At 31.6% G+C, this 15,933-nt stretch overlaps 1 protein-coding gene and 3 pseudogenes across 3 annotated transcripts; all 4 read right to left on the bottom strand.

Annotated features, from left to right (window-relative positions):
- Positions 1-606: 606 nt before the first annotated feature.
- On the bottom strand, positions 607-6,701 carry LOC149511262 (uncharacterized; annotated as a pseudogene).
- LOC149511263 (farnesyl pyrophosphate synthase 2 pseudogene) lies at positions 2,874-4,044 on the bottom strand (annotated as a pseudogene).
- Positions 4,268-5,840, bottom strand: LOC111303260 (elongation factor 2 pseudogene; annotated as a pseudogene). Its single transcript, XR_016334354.1, has one exon. The product of XR_016334354.1 is annotated as an elongation factor 2 pseudogene (transcript).
- A 3,470-nt stretch (positions 6,702-10,171) lies between the features above and the next one.
- Positions 10,172-13,367, bottom strand: LOC111274662 (large ribosomal subunit protein eL20z-like). Of its 2 annotated transcripts, none has more exons than XM_022859451.2 (5): positions 13,210-13,367; positions 12,470-12,540; positions 11,152-11,278; positions 10,952-11,069; positions 10,172-10,539 (listed from the first exon to the last, which is right to left on the bottom strand). In XM_022859451.2, the coding sequence occupies exons 2-5, from the start codon at positions 12,477-12,479 to the stop codon at positions 10,486-10,488; spliced, it is 309 nt and encodes a 102-aa protein (XP_022715186.1). In that variant the 5' UTR covers positions 12,480-12,540; positions 13,210-13,367; the 3' UTR covers positions 10,172-10,485. The 2 variants fall into 2 exon arrangements, with proteins under 2 accessions (XP_022715186.1, XP_022715187.1); XM_022859452.2 differs by lacking the exon at positions 13,210-13,367 and adding an exon at positions 12,631-13,110.
- Positions 13,368-15,933: the final 2,566 nt, after the last annotated feature.

Here is a 15,933-nt window from a genome sequence, read left to right as displayed (position 1 = left end):
CAGATCATGGTTGGGAATCTTGAAATGTTTGATATTGACTGTTAAAAATAGTAAAAAATAAAAAAATGAAGGTTAAATCAACAGTTAAAAAGAAAAAAATGATAAAAAAAAAAAAAAGGTAAAACGACAGGAAACGGTGGAATGGCAAATGTGAAAACAAAGTGCAAAGAGGTGGCAAAAGTCATTTGATTGACTGTTAATATACAAAAGAGGACAAAGTCTATTAATTATTATTACAAAAGTTTGCAGCACTCTTCTAAAAGCAATATATGACAGCTATCAACCCTATTATTATTAAAAAAAAAAAAAATCCTTATCCACCAGTTCCATTTCCTCATTAAAATTGAATTGAACATCCAACAAATTACAACATACTAAAATTAATCATGGTTTTGAGCTTATCTGAAATAATCAATTTTTTTTAACAGTGATCTGAGATTAACATTAAACTATAAACTTATATATATTAAGTTGCCAAAAAAGTAGTTGACCAACCTTTTATTCACGGTGATTGGAGATCGGCCCATTACTAATTTTATATATGTTGAGCTAGAGGTAGCAACAACAATGAAAAAGCTGAGGTTTGCTGCTTTTATGAAATTTTTTTAATGCTTTCTTGCATGGTTAAATATAAAATTAATTTAACTTAATTGGTTAATGTTGTCATTTAAAAAAAAAACATTTCACAAGTTTAAATTTTAAATATTAATACTTATAATTTTTTATTTTATTAAAAAAATTGTGAATTGGGAATAATATCTAAATATCACAAATCATCTAAATTTTGAATAAATAAGAACATTACAATAAAACTTCATTAAGAAAGGAAAAAAATAATTGACAAAAAAAAATGTGTATGTATATGTTAACTTCTTCTGTATATGTAAGAACAACTCAAATAAACAAAATTTCCACCAAAAAAAAAGAAAAACTGAACACCTTAGAATTCTGCTTCTCAAAAAGTACTTGGGCCTGCATCAGGCCCAAGAAAGATCAGCCCCTGACGGATTTTTTTTTTTCAGCTTCAAGCCAGTTCTGAGGCCTGAACCTTGTAATGAAAATATCCGCTTTAGTATTCACATCTGGGCTTGGACAAAACAATGGGCCTGCAGTTGAATCCCACCGTCGATTTCACCCATTTTGTTGTCATCCGACGGACTCACTTCACCGCTTAATGGATCATCCAAATCCCGTGACCCTCTTCTTGAACTGTTAATACTTCTTAATCTAACAAAATCACCGTGCATTTTGAACTTCCACGGGGACATTTTAAATGGTGGAGGAGGTGGCGGCGGGGGGATTGGATTTAATGGTGATTCATTGCCACTTTCGATGCTCTCCTCCACATTGTTGATGTTACTTATCTTGACTGACAAAGGAGGTTTCTGGGTTGTCACCGGTGATGTCTGGGGTTCTCCTTTTGATTCACGCGCTTCCAATGGAGGTGGTGGTAGTGGAGAGACTGAGTGATGCTTTCTGGCTTTGCTTTTCTTGGAAGAAAATATGCTTTGATCAAATGAAGGTAGTGGTGGTGGTGGAGGTGGTGACGGCGGCGGAGGTGACTGGGGTGGATATAAAGGAAGCGTTGAAAGGTTAAAGAATTCATCAAGGTTTTCTACGCTTCTTTGCCTCTGCTTCATTTTCCTGCTTAATGAAATTAAGAATTCTTTAGTTACTCTAGCTCTCTGTTTCTCACTCTTGTTACTTCTCTTTTCCGATCCAACTGTTGGTGGCGGCTGCGGCGGTGATGGTGAAGATGGTGGCCTAGCTGGTGGCGATGGTGGTGAAAGAAAATGCCTGATTTTCAAGTCACCGTATATAACTTCCTTACATTCACTTTTCTCCTTAGGTTTATCATCTTCATAATCATATGTCCGCTTAGGTTTTCTTCTAACTACCTCAGGAGGCTGCAGTGAGTTGACTGAGGTGGCTTCGGCGATGCTGTTGCTGCTGCTATAGCTGGTGGAGGTTGATACGAGCTAAATGGAGCAGAGAAGAGAATTTAGTTTCTGCAATATGCAAGAAGCAGGTGAGAGAGAAAGAGGAGGGAAAGTGAAGGAAGAAAGAGAGAGAAGAAGAGAGTAAGAAGAAATCTATTGATTCAATTCCATGACCAAAATTGTATTCGGCAATAGTATATGACCTCCCTTAAATCTCTCCAGCAGAACATCAGCAACAAATATAATTAATCCAGAAATTAATAGGTATAGAAACTAATTCTAACCTTAACTATCATTAACAGACTTTTAAACTAATTATTATTTTTTGGACTAAGCCACTCAGCCAACTTCATTGGTCCACTGAGCTCAATTCCTTCCAACTTGCAATTTCTCATAACAGTACACCCTTCTGCGACTCGTATAAAACTTTCCATGTAATATCCTCGTACAAGCAATACTCCACTGTACCAGCTGTCCGGGTAATAAAAAATTCAAGAAAATCGAAAATCAATTTAAAATTATAATATACAGTTTGAATTTATTTATTTTTTATTTGATTCAAATTAAATTCACATATTAAATATATATATATTAAGTTTGGATCATATTTTAGATCAAAAAATATATATAAATAAAAAAAATCAAATTATATTTTTTATTAATTTTTATATATTTTTAAAAAAATTTTAAAATAAAAATAATCATTTTATATATAAATTTATTTAAATATATTAAAAATTATATTAAAATAATATAAATTTAAAAAATTTAAAAACCATTAAATCAAATTGAATCAATAAAATTCAATTCAAATCAATTTTAAAAAAATCAATTCAAATTTAAATTAAATTTTAAAATTTTTTAATATTATATATTATCTAAAAAAATTAAATCAAATTTAATTTGATCCAAATCGTTATCACTTTTGCAACGCCAAATCCCCACGATGAACAATTTCCTTGAACAAATTTAAGTCGTTCTGCTCAACATCAGTGCACGCAAGGTTACCTACACTTCTAGCATTGTAGTTTGGCCCATTTTCCTTTAATTGTAAACACTTTATTGTGGTCAGCTAATATTGCCTCTCATAATGGTACACTTCTTTCTGATGCAGATATACATAGAGCTGTAGCAATGCAAAAAATTGAGAGTAGTTTAAGGAGTTGTGGCATATAAAAAGGTAGTCTTACCTTCCCACAGGGATCACCTGTTTTTGCCTCACTAGCAGTATGTTCCACTCCATTTTTGAGAACCAATAAATCCGCAGCACCAATGACAAGGATGTAGAAGTCTGTAGGTGTTTCACTTTGTATGATGACATCTGCTTTGGAGGAAAATATTCGGTTTTCATCCTTGAAACTAGCTGAAGAAATAAGTCATTAGAAAACCCATGAAACCAGTGCTCCTTATCCATAAGAGATTACGAAGAGTAATGACCAACAGATGACCAGGAAACGGTCGTAGGGTTTGGGCTGGCAAATTTATCATAGATGATTGGCATTTTGACACATCTAGACCTATAAGGTTGCACCCAACCGTTAGCAGTGAATGTAAAACCAGATATGTCTCATCCTTATGATCCCCAAAGCTATGACCGCCAACCAAGAGCACATAAAATCTTCCATATCAGTTCCAATCTTATCAATGGTCTCTGGATTACCAAAAATATGTACATAACCAGTATATAACCAAAATGCTCATCCTGTACTTGAGAGTAAAATCCCATATCAACAAGAATTTCTTGACATCAAGGAAGTTGTCAAGATTCTCACCATTCATAACCAGTGCACATGCAACAAAATGAATAATTGAGTAATAGGCAGTCTTGTACTGATAAGGATGTGATAAATGAGTATTTGGATTGATCTTTTTCCTTTTCAAGTGTTGTAATCAAATGTATCATTTGTCTTAAAGCTGTTTGAAACCTCATCTTTTTAAATATATTTGACAGATCCACATAGTAGAATTTCCCACGAAAGTCAATTTTGAGAATCATGCAGATGTGATTGAGAAGTATAACACCATCGGTTACAGCAATCAAACCAACCTTGGAAACTGTGTTACCACAAGGCACATCCTTAACAGTTTTCAGCTGTTTTTTCATCCCAATAACAGTCCATTTTTTTACACCCTCAACGTACTAGTCGTTCTCTTCACCAAGGGCATAGCTCAGACCCATGATCGTGGCCTTTTCAAAAGCAGGAATCATTTTTGAAACATAGAATATAAAAGAACCCTCATGATCACCGTTGCTGCTAACATTGGTACGTATACCATCAAGAGGACCCTTATACAAGTTCTCAACACGATGTTTCTGAGCCTTACCCATCATGTCTTTCTCATCAAGCTCTATAGTGGCCGGTACGTAGCCTTTGCAGCGTTGGCCCAAGCTTATCCCTCGTTTTTGCCTTATCAACTCTAAACTTTAAGGTATACATTCTAGCAAAGTGGGTCGGTGTAAATGCCCAACCGTGCAACCCAACAGCGGAGGCAATTGTTCCCTTCCCATAGTAGACTTTATCATCAACAGGAAAAGGATATTCATAAGTGGCCCCGATGAGATTAGCATTCTCAATTATTCTCGGAAATGTTTGGTAAGTCCCCTCTCCATCAACCTGGAGCACAAAGTAGCCCATGTCCCTCTTGTTAACAGTCAAAGCAGGCCTAATCCTTTCTCCAAGAACCTGACAGAAGATATTCTCTGTTTGCACACATACACCTTCAACATAGTCCACGACCGCAAAGGTACCATCAATAATACGAATAGCAGTTGTATCCTCTGATGAAAAATCAGCAAGCTCAAGGAATTCAACAAGTCCTTGTGCAATGATATCAGCATCCTTGCCCCTTAGTCGCATTATCAAAAGCCTAAACCGGTATGGATCAAAGGCAACAACAAGCTTATTCCCATCCACAAACACCATTGAATAAGCCTTTTTAAGCTTCCCACACATATTAACAGCTATTTACAAGAAGGGTTTAACCAAACTCTTATAGTATACCACCCCAACAGACTCAAACATATTCTTTTCAACAAAAAACTGTATATTCCTTGTAAGTGAGGACAAGGGCTTACGGGTTACCAATAGACCAACGGATGAACACAAGGAAAAGATATTGGTAGTGTCTGCCATCGGTTCCCGTTCACTTTCTTCTCCTAGATCATCATCTGTCAAAAAGTTTTCTTCAAGGTTGACTCGGTTATCCATCTTCTGCACCTTTGGCAGTTGTTCCAGATCCCTTGTATCCATCACCTTCTATGACCCATCTAACCGAGACATCAATTGGTCAAACTTTTTTTTCGCATTTTAGCTTCAAATTTGTCAAAACCAGATCACATTAATTTCCTTTTTCAACTAAGTTTAAAGCTATCCAGCTTAGCATCCATTTTCTCTAGCTCTTTTTGCAATTGAGCGACACCTTCTTGCAACTGGATCATCTCATCGTCAGCCATGCCAGAATCTTAGGCACTGATACCAAAAGACACGAACTAAATGGAGCACAGACGAGAAATTAGCTTCTGCAATATGCAAGGAGCAAGTGAGAGGGAAAGAGTAGAGAAAGTAGAGGAAGAAAGAGAGAGAAGAAGAAAGAATAACAAGAAATCTATTGATTCAATTCCATGACCAGAATTGTATTCAACAACCGTATATGCATTACAATCATTGTGAACTCCCTTAAATCTCTCTAGCAAAACATGACTCAGCAATAAACAAAACTAATCCAGAAATTAATAGATACTTACACTAATTCTAACCTTAAATATCATTATCAGACTTTTTAAATTAATTATTATTAATTGGACTAGGCCACGCAGCTAACTTCAATGGTCCACTGAGTCCAACTCCTTCAGCTTGCAATTTCTGACTCATAGCAGAGGTGATGCTGGCTGTGGAGAAGCGAGTGCCCGCGAAAAAGTCTGAACAGTATCAACAGCTATATCCTTTATATTATTAATGTAAACTTGTTCTTGATCATTCTCTCGCCTTGATGTACTATGAGTATCATCATAAAATCTCCAGCGATCATCACTGTTCATCACCCAAAAAGATTCCAAACGTAGATCTGGATAAGAGCTGCTGCTTCTCACCTTCTGTAATGAGTTATAAGTCTTCCTATCCATTGATGATGATGATGGGTAGTCATAGCATTGACGCGGGGTTGACGGTTTTGATCTTCGGACATCATGATCATGAACATGTTTGGAAGTACTAGAAAACCTGTAATCTTCGTAAGTTCTTCGGGTATTATAATTATAATTGTTATAGGTGATGCTGTTTAAGTGTAAGCAACCACAGACAACGGTGAAAAGTACGAAGACTAGACTGACGAAGTCCCATGATTTTTTAAAAAGGTCAGGCTGGAATATCTTGGAAGTGAAAGAGAGAAATGAAGGGATGATAATGAAGACAAAAGCAAACGCAATGACCAGTAAGAGGATGATAAGAATACCAGTGTTGAAGAAGAAAGATGAAGCTTGACGACGGCGGCGACGGCGGTCGTCGGTCTTTCGGAGCCAAAAGGGCGTCATGTCTTCATCTTCCTCCATATATTTGAGAGTTGGGGTTTTGGTATTTGCTTTTGGAAGAGAGCATGAATAAAGAAACTTTTGGCAACACTTTAGCCTTTAGCCTTGCTTGTGGTGGTGTGATTTTGGTTATGGTTATTGCTTTGTTTTGGTTCTGCTTTGTTTATATAAATGGAAGGGTGCAGTACTTGAAAATATACGTTTATTATATTTTATTTTATGTTGAAAATGGAGAGTTATGAAATGATTTTTATGTAATAATGTGGGGTCGTTATCCTTTTAATTACTTCAACGAATGATAAACAAATATTATACAATGTTAACTCTATCTACGTATGCCTTCGCATGTTGTCGGATATTTGATAATTTAAAATATGAAATGAATATAATATAAATATAAAATATAAAAATAATATAATTTAAAATTTTAATAATAATAATATTTATATTTAATAAAATTAAAAATATATATTTTATATTTTTATATAAAATTTAATATTTTTATTTAACATAAATACATGAATAATTAAATTTACTGTCGGTCCTTGCAACTATGATAACGAAAAGAAAAAAAATTATATGTGTGTTGATACATTCCTCAATTGAAATTTAGTCAATCACTCCTGTAATATTGAAAAAAAAAAAAATGCTAGCCACCCTTATCGACTTAAAAAGAAAAAACATTTTACTATGATTTATATATTTGAGGTGTAGAAAACTTCATGTAAAATAAGTCAATTGATCATCTTTTAATAATTTCTACATAGTATAAAAAGTTGGCCACCCACTCTTTAACTCTTAAACAATTTATACATTAATCATCGTTATTCTTTAACAAAATATTAATATACCAATCCTAATTATATTTCAATTTCACATGTTCTTTTTAGTTGGGACATGAAACCCAATTCATGTTACATTTAGACTTGTCCCCAATATCATGGCCCAAAATTGCTACTCCTACATAATCTATTTTTTAATGAAAAAAAGAGAGTTGTATACAAATACACTCTATAAATTCCAAGGGGCATTAAGTTATAAATTTGTCACGTTTTAATTTAATAGTAGAATTATAAAAATGCAAAATAATAGAAACATATATGACAAAGTCATAGCATCCGCAAATAACGACTAAGAAAAATAATTATTAAAAGATTTATATTTAATAAATTATTAATATATAAATTTTATATACTAACAATAAATTAGATAATATCATCCTATTAACGAAACGAATCAAATGATTATCGCTTTATTAATGAGTAAATCTTTTACAAAATATTAATTTTTATATATTTATTTTAAAAACTATAAGACATAATCCGATTTACAAATTGTTTACTTTGCAAATTGGTTGTAAGCAGCACTCTATAGTTGTATTTTATGTTGAGATTTTCTTGGTTTTGTTCTTCTTGAAGAACAATTTGAATTTTTTAGCTAAAGTAGAAATGAAGTCATTGAAATAATATAATAAATTTAAATAAAATTTAATTTAATTGATTCATATAATAATTTTTAATAAATGATATCAAAAACTTTGAATTTAAATATTCTCTCTTACAATTTTTTTATTGTGGATGATGATTTTGTTTGTATAAAAAAAAATTACTTGTAAGTGTCAATATGATATGATGAGAGTTGGGGTATTTTAGCACACAAAAACGTAAATCTGTACACACCATTGACCGCATATCAGGTTATCTACTTCTTCTAGAGACTAATTTGAATTTTCTACGAACATTAATCATGAATAAAAACTTTATTACATTGAGGAAACTAAGCGGATTAAGTTCAGCTTGGTTTTTACACCAAAAGGAAAAGAAGAAAGCTGGGTAATTGCCAACTTCCTCCATAGCATCTTCCTTAACTTGGGAAGAAAAACTCGGAAAAGTATGAAAAATAAAGCAGTTTCTCCGCGTTTGTCTTTGTCGTATGTTTTATTGATATATATTTTGCCATAACTAAACTAGAGATTCCATGCTCACATGTTCCTTTGTAAAGTCTGGAGCTTGACTCTTACCGAGTACTATCTAACCAAAAAAAATAAAATACCAAGTACCAAAAAGCTATTGTGTCTCGGTGTCTTTTTTCTTTACAGCACAATTTAGAAATAAAGAAAAAAAAAACATGTATTAATATTTATTAGACATTATTTTTTAAAAAAATTATTATATAAATTAATTAAATTTAAATTTGAAGAAAAAGAGCCATCTAAACTCGATTTTATGTTATGTGAGGATAATATCAAATTTAATTAGAGTTATCCAAAGTATTTCTTTGTTAATGTTTCAAGATTAAAAGGATATATAAACAGATGAGAATTCGCAGATCGAAATGGTTGGGAATCTTGAAATGTTTGATATTGATTGTTAAAAGTAGTTAAAAAAGAAAGCGAAGGTTAAATCAACGGTTAAAAAGAAAAATAAGAAAAAAAAAAAGAAAAAGAAGGTGAAGCAACAGGAAATGGTGAATAGGCAAATGTCAAACAAATCTAGACAAATAAAGCAGTAATTATTGGTGCAAAGAAGCGGAAAAAGTCATTTCCTTGACTGTTAATATACAAAGAGGACAAAGTTTATCAATTATCATTTTTTTAACAGTAATCTGAAATTATCATTAAATTATAAATTTATATATATATATTTTTGTTTTTTTTAGTTACCTATAAACTTATATATATATTTTAATTACATCATGAAAGTAAAATCTTAATACAAATAAAAAAAAATAGTTCGAAATCAAATATTTGATATCCTTTCAAACACCTTTAACCATTAGATTAAAAATTTGGTGACAATTTATATATATATATATATATATATATATATTAAGTTGCTAATAAAGTAGTAGACCAACCTTTTTATTCAAGGTGGGTGGAGATCAGCCCATCACTAATTTAAATATGTTGAGCTAGAGGTAACAACAGCAATGGAAGAGCTGAGGTTTGTTACATTTACGGATTTTTTGAATTCTTTCATACGTGGGTAAGGATAACGCTACCTTCATCATTAAAACCATAGTTAAATTGTTTATCCAAAAGTGAATAGCTCCCTTCTTACTTTAGCAAATGTATAAAGTAAAATATTTTAGGTTATCTTACCAGTTCAATACTCTCTTTATTCACGTTCTAAAAAGTTATAAAGCATCAGTGAAATTAAAGTCAATTAATAAATGAATCTGAAGCTTGATTCAAATGATTTACCCTGAATAGATTGATTAAGTTCAATTTCTGCACTTAGCTAATTCAAGTCCAAATTGCATCATTTCTGTAGTTTAAAACTCCAGAGATCCTTCTGCCCCTCTTTTTTTTCTCTGTTGGGGTGGTGGGGTTGTAAGAAAATACAGGCTCGAAATTTCTTTCACCGATTGGCTGGGCAAATGCCACAAGTTGGGGATTATTGGAAATGTGCAAAAGGATCTCCGAGCACTCGAGTTTCCCAGGCCCCTACTACTCTATAATATCTTACCATCAATTACACCATCAGACCCCAGCACATATGGCCAAAAAGAACACCAATAATGAAGAATGAAATGGGAAAACTCGATGGTCATTTTTTTCGAGTATGAAATTTACAGCACTTTCTAAACCAAGAATGCACCTAGAATTCTTTTAAAAACAGGAAATAATCATTCTTCCATTTCCATAAGCCGAAAAACAAGCAATAATTTAAGTTTCTCTGGAATTTCAGTTGTATAAGTCATATATCAGTAATTTCACGGTGCTTGTTACTAGTTCATAAGTTTCCCCTAACATGGATATTACACGGTTCCATTCTTCAAAGTTGCAATATAGATCTTGTGTTATGTACAAGACTAAAGAGGGCTACAATACTAACCATGGAACCTTCAATGGTTCCGAGGTTCTTGTATCTTTTTTTTTTTTTTTTCTTTCAGCCCCCATTACAGGTTTAGAAGACTACAGGAAAGAAACAGAATTCTACATATATACTTGTCCCACCTTCTGTTGGAGGAAAGCACCTTAAGCAGTGGTAAAGAAACAGACTGCGATGGCAAGAACTAGAAGATGAGAACAGCTATCGTGATTATCACAGCGATTGTACATATCAATGCCTGCAAACATAACAATCTGGAACTTAATAACAAAGATAAATGGCACATAAAGAGGATGCATATCTTTCATTAACTTATCACTTCAAGTTCAACTTTTGGCAATTTCTCCAATTACTTTTAGATTTGATTCTTTCATCTGAGTTTTCAGCAATTGACAATAGCAAGGTTCCTATCAGTTTTAGCAGAGTTTCTATCACATACCAGTTAACACAAAAATATCTTCCAAAACACAGTATGGTTATGGGGAACAAAAAAAAAATTATAATTTTGATAATCATTTCTACTAGATTGCATTAAAATGCTTTTTAGATCGGAGTAAAAGAGAACTAGTGGCAGACTATTTGGAACATTGTATGCTACCAAAGCAACCATAAAAATCAAACAAAACATCAATCCCTAGATTAGAACTTACAGCTATTGCAGAGGCAGCAAGTCCAGATCTCTCCCTTGGATCTTTGTGATAGTAGTTTCCAAAGTAGAGAATGGTAGCATAATACCACATAAATGGGAATACAAATCCCAGAAGAAGACTGCAAAAATAGTAGATATACTGATTGAATACAGAAAACAAGATGAATTGAAGGAGGATGACAGAGGGATAGAAGAACTCACGAAAACCATCCTATTCCACAGCCAAAGCAAGGAAGAGGTTTATCATACATTCCCAACTGTGGGTCTTCCGCATCAGTAATAAGTACATATTCACCGTTTCTGTGTTCTGCTGCTTCTGTTGAGTGCTCTGTATTCACCAAAATGCTTACCACATCAATTTAACAATGAAAATGTGTGCTAATACACAAAAACTTTACTCAAAGAAGCTAAATTCGACACATTCATTGGCCTACTGGAGATGTCAGTATCAAACAAGGCAGATATTCACAGTTAAAACTTCAAGTTAGAGTGGAACACGGCTATAAGTTTATATATTTTGAACCTGAACACACATCTCAAATTTCAAGCTTTAACGAAAGCTCCGATATTGGTTAATCATTTGTATGCATGCAATTAATTGGTTGAAAATATTGCATGATCATAATAGAAACTTTGTATGATGCATAACCACAGTTGTAAACTGTTGTAATCTCTAGAAATCATGATCTTAACTATTGTTTGTGCTCCCTTCACAATTGGGCACCAAAAATACTTTAAAGTAAACTGTTTACATCCATGCACTAGAATTCACATTTTGTTGAATTTGACAGTTTGCTAATCCAAGAGCAGCAAATGTATATATGTTTATCTGATAAAGAAAACTCCCAGCAAGAACAATCAGATATCACTAAATCAAACCCATGTAGGCACTTTTACTTAAATGCTCTAGCAGTGATAAGCATAGTATTGTCAAAGAAATAGTTCATGGTTAGTTCAAGGCTTTCCTTTCCTTTAAAACTCATTCGTAACAATTATTGATGCACATAAAAGAAACAAAAATTGAGATTTTTAACCTTCTAATATCAAATTAGATATGCTTCTGATTTAATCACTCAAAGAATAACCAAAAGTTTAACAGCTATAAAGACAACCAAGCACCACTTCAATTGCACAATGGACCGAGACACACTCGCAAGGACATTTCAGTTCTGCTAATTGAATTGGCAGGAAGGACTAAAAAGCTCTTAACACATAGATATACCTCAGATGATTGAATCAAACAAGATTTTATTCATCCTCAAATTGATTGATCTTCATCTTTCCAAATACAAATAGCAGCCATTATTATAAATGGTCCTAATTGGAAAATACTATAGCTGATTAATCCGTTAATTAACATGCATATCACAAAATACAGAAGAGATAAAATTCCAGAAAGCTTGGTGAACGAGACAATTTCCCAGATAATTGGCTATTTTGGCGCAAAGCACTGAACTATTATATGCAGAAAAAAAAAGAAGGGGGGGGGGGGGAGATGTAGAAGGAATAAGTTTCGTACTCTGATCCATGTATTCGGGATATCTAGCAGTCAATTGATGGCCTCAGCTCCTCTCTCTGCCTTTGAAGGACCTGCTCGGTCGAGAACAAGGGATGAATATACCATATTAGCAGCTATAATATCCATTTGGAAGGCTTCATAAAAAAAGAAATTGTTAATACCCCAATACTGAATACTGATTTCGACCTATGAACAGCTAATACCTGGTTCTACTCCCTCAAAAAGAAGAATATTACAACAACAACAAACTAAGCCTTATATCCCTCAAAAAGAAGAATATTACAAAACCAATATTCAAGAAAAACTCGACCAACCCTTCACCCTTTTAGTTGAAAGAAATAGCACCAAACATAAAGAAGCTCTGTTTTAGAATTGATTTGATTATGCATAAAGAATGTTCAATCAACTAAACTCTCCTTGCTTAAAAGCAAAGAAATGACAGAGGCGGCAATTCTGGTAAAATTAATTTTATTTTGCCAACACTAACCAAAGAAAAGAATCCATGATATCCCCCAAAATAACACCCCAGGAATTCCTATGATTAATAGCAAAGGAGGAAGAAAGGTAGCTGATAATCCCACCAAAAGTCAAACCTTGATTTCTACAAAGACTAATTCCCAAAACCCAAAAAAAACCCATCAACAAACAAGGCAGAAAAACCACTCTAAAAGATCAAATTCACTAATTTAGCAGTAAAAACGTTGTTGTTGTAAGAAGGAGAGGGAAAGAGTGAAACTTGCCTGTCAAAGTGAGAGAGTGAAGGAGAAGAGAAAAAAGCAAAATTTGGCTGAGAAGTGTTATTCTTTGCTTTTTTCTCTGAGTTTTTATTGATTTAGGCGTTACGTTACTGATCTGATGTTCCCCATTAATCAAATCAACTCCACAATACAAGAGATTAAAGTAATAATGGAATAAATGCCTAAACTTAAAGGCGCTGTTTTTACTGTCATCTCTGTTACTAACTTACCATGTGCTAGTATCAAAGAAATGCGGCAGTTACTATTGCCAGGGAACAAATTGCTACATCCAGCCCAAACACACTTTGTTTACCCCATTTATAATTGCTGCTTCCAGTTGTTACTTCTGAAGCAGCCCATTCCACAGTCGTGCTCCCATGATGATCAAAGCCTACGATTGAGAAGAAGCGATCCAAAGCCAAGGAAAGCGAACGAATTGGACAATGGTTTAATAAGTTTCTTCAACCTCAAAATCTTACTAATGTATATACCCTTCGCAAGGCCTATAGTTTGAGTCGTTATGAATGGGTTTATCATTTTTATATAATTTTAAATTGTAATTATTTAATTAATTATATTATAATAATTATAATTTATAGGTGATATATTTTCTATTAATTATAATTATCATACTATAATTAATTAATTATAATTTAAAATTATATAAAAACTATCAAAATTTTATATGAAATTTAAACTTAAATTTTCATATAAATTTTTATTATAACTAAATAATTATAAAATTATAAGTGAAATTCGCTCATATAAATCTAAAGCCCAACTTAGAGTAAAAACTAACTTTCCGATGCTTTACTTTTCGAGTAAAGATAAAAATTATTTGGCAACCAATTAATAAGAATCAAATGTTTTTATATTCAATTTTAACTATTAATAATTTCTTTTGATGAGTTGTTTATGTATACATTTCATTTCTCTTTTTTTTTTTAACTATTGATGAAAGTATTTAATGGTCAAATGAGTATATGATTTGTTTTATTAAAAATTATCAATAAATAATTAAAGATATTTCAAACATTTGAATCGATATATTCAATATCTTTTTAATTTAATCACGTTATTGTTATCTTTCATTAGTTTCTTATCTTTCAATTATAAATATAAACATTTAGATATTATCATTTCAAATTTCATTTTGTTTAAATTTATTATTATTTTCTCATTTTCACCGCCCTTATTTTATATTTGGTTTATACAAAGTAAGAAATATTCTCTATATTTACATTTAATCATTTTTTTTTATCTTTTCAAAAATATTTTCAAGTCGAAATTCGATACAATCAACTATAATATTAAAATTATAATGTAGGACCACGCCATCAGGGTCCACTCCACTAGTGGGCCCTCTTTTTCTCCAGCCTGCTGGTTCTTGACCTTGGGCTCGACTCTTAAAATTGTTGGGCAGCGTTTTCAAGTGGTTTGAAGTTGGGTTTGCCCAAAACATATGTAATTTTTTAAATTTTTTTTCTAAAATTATCTCATCTAAATCAGGTTTTTAAAATCTCATCGAGCATACTATATTAATAAATATTAAGAATAAAATTAATATAATAAAAAATATATTTATCAATTTCTTAATTTTCTTGAAATTTTAAAACTCCATAAATATAAAAAAAAATAATTTTTTCACCCAATTTAAAAAAAAGAATTTTATATAATTTTAAATTATAATTAATTAATTGATTATATTATAATGATAATATATTTATAGTTGATATACTTTTTATCAACTTTAATTTATAATTAATTAATTATAATATAAAATTTATTAAAATTTTATATAAATTTCACACTTAAACTTTTACATATTTTTATTATAATTGAATAATTATAAAATTATAATAAAAATTATAAATGAGATACACTCGTATAAGTCTTACTTGGAGCAGGAAACTACTTTTCCATGCTTTGCTTTCTAAGATAGAAATTATGTGCAACCAATTGGTTAAATTAATAAGAATTAAATATTTCTATATTTAATTGTTACTATTAATAATTTTTTTATGAGTGATTTATGAATACATTTCACTTTAATTTTTTATTATAATAAAAAAGTATGTAAAAATTCAACATTTAGAAGTAAATATAATTTTAAATAATGATTAATTAATTATAATATAATAATTATAAATAATTTACTCGGATGTAAATTTAATATGAATTTGCATTGAATTTTATATGTATCTTATCTTAAAATTTGAAAAAATAATTCCATGATACATTGAATGGTTGCTATTAAAAAAAAAAAAAACCCACTAAACTAATAAGTAAAATAGCCCCTTCAATACAGTGAGGACCAAGCCATCAAGGTCCACTCCACTAGTAGGCCGCCTATATCTCCAGCCTGCTGGTTCTTTACCTAGGGCTCGACTCTTAAGTTTGTTGGGCAGCGTTTACAACTGGTTGGAAGTTGGTTTTGCCTAAGGCATTGTTTTTTTTTTTTTTTTTCGAAAATTTTCTCATCTAAATCATAGTTCTTAAAATCTCACGAGCATGCTGCTTTAAAAATATATATATAAAAAATTTACTATAATAAAAAATAAATTTATCAAAATTTTTATTCTGTGTGAATTTTCGAAACTCCATGAATATATAAAAAACGATTTTTTTCACCCAATTTTGAAAGCCAAATAAAAAATTTGGAGCGCAGAGGGTAAGAGACATTAAAATGTGTAGTTCTGTTATGCAATTTTTTGGTCTAAGATTTTT

Source organism: Durio zibethinus, chromosome 26, assembly GCF_047325235.1.
Source record: "Durio zibethinus cultivar Kanyao isolate XHJ-2024 chromosome 26, ASM4732523v1, whole genome shotgun sequence".
NCBI lineage: Eukaryota > Viridiplantae > Streptophyta > Magnoliopsida > Malvales > Malvaceae > Durio > Durio zibethinus.
The sequence above is the reverse complement of the archived record's forward strand: the minus strand, read 5'-3'. Positions and strand labels throughout refer to the sequence as shown.

Bases quoted from the DNA above. Each gene is read 5' to 3' on its own strand.
- LOC111274662 (XM_022859451.2), bottom strand. The intron at 11,070-11,151 runs GTGAGTTCTTCT...CTATTTTTGCAG, and splicing joins TGTGGAATAGGATGGTTTTC to TCTTCTTCTGGGATTTGTAT. The intron at 10,540-10,951 runs GTAAGTTCTAAT...TTATGTTTGCAG, and splicing joins TTGCTGCCTCTGCAATAGCT to GCATTGATATGTACAATCGC.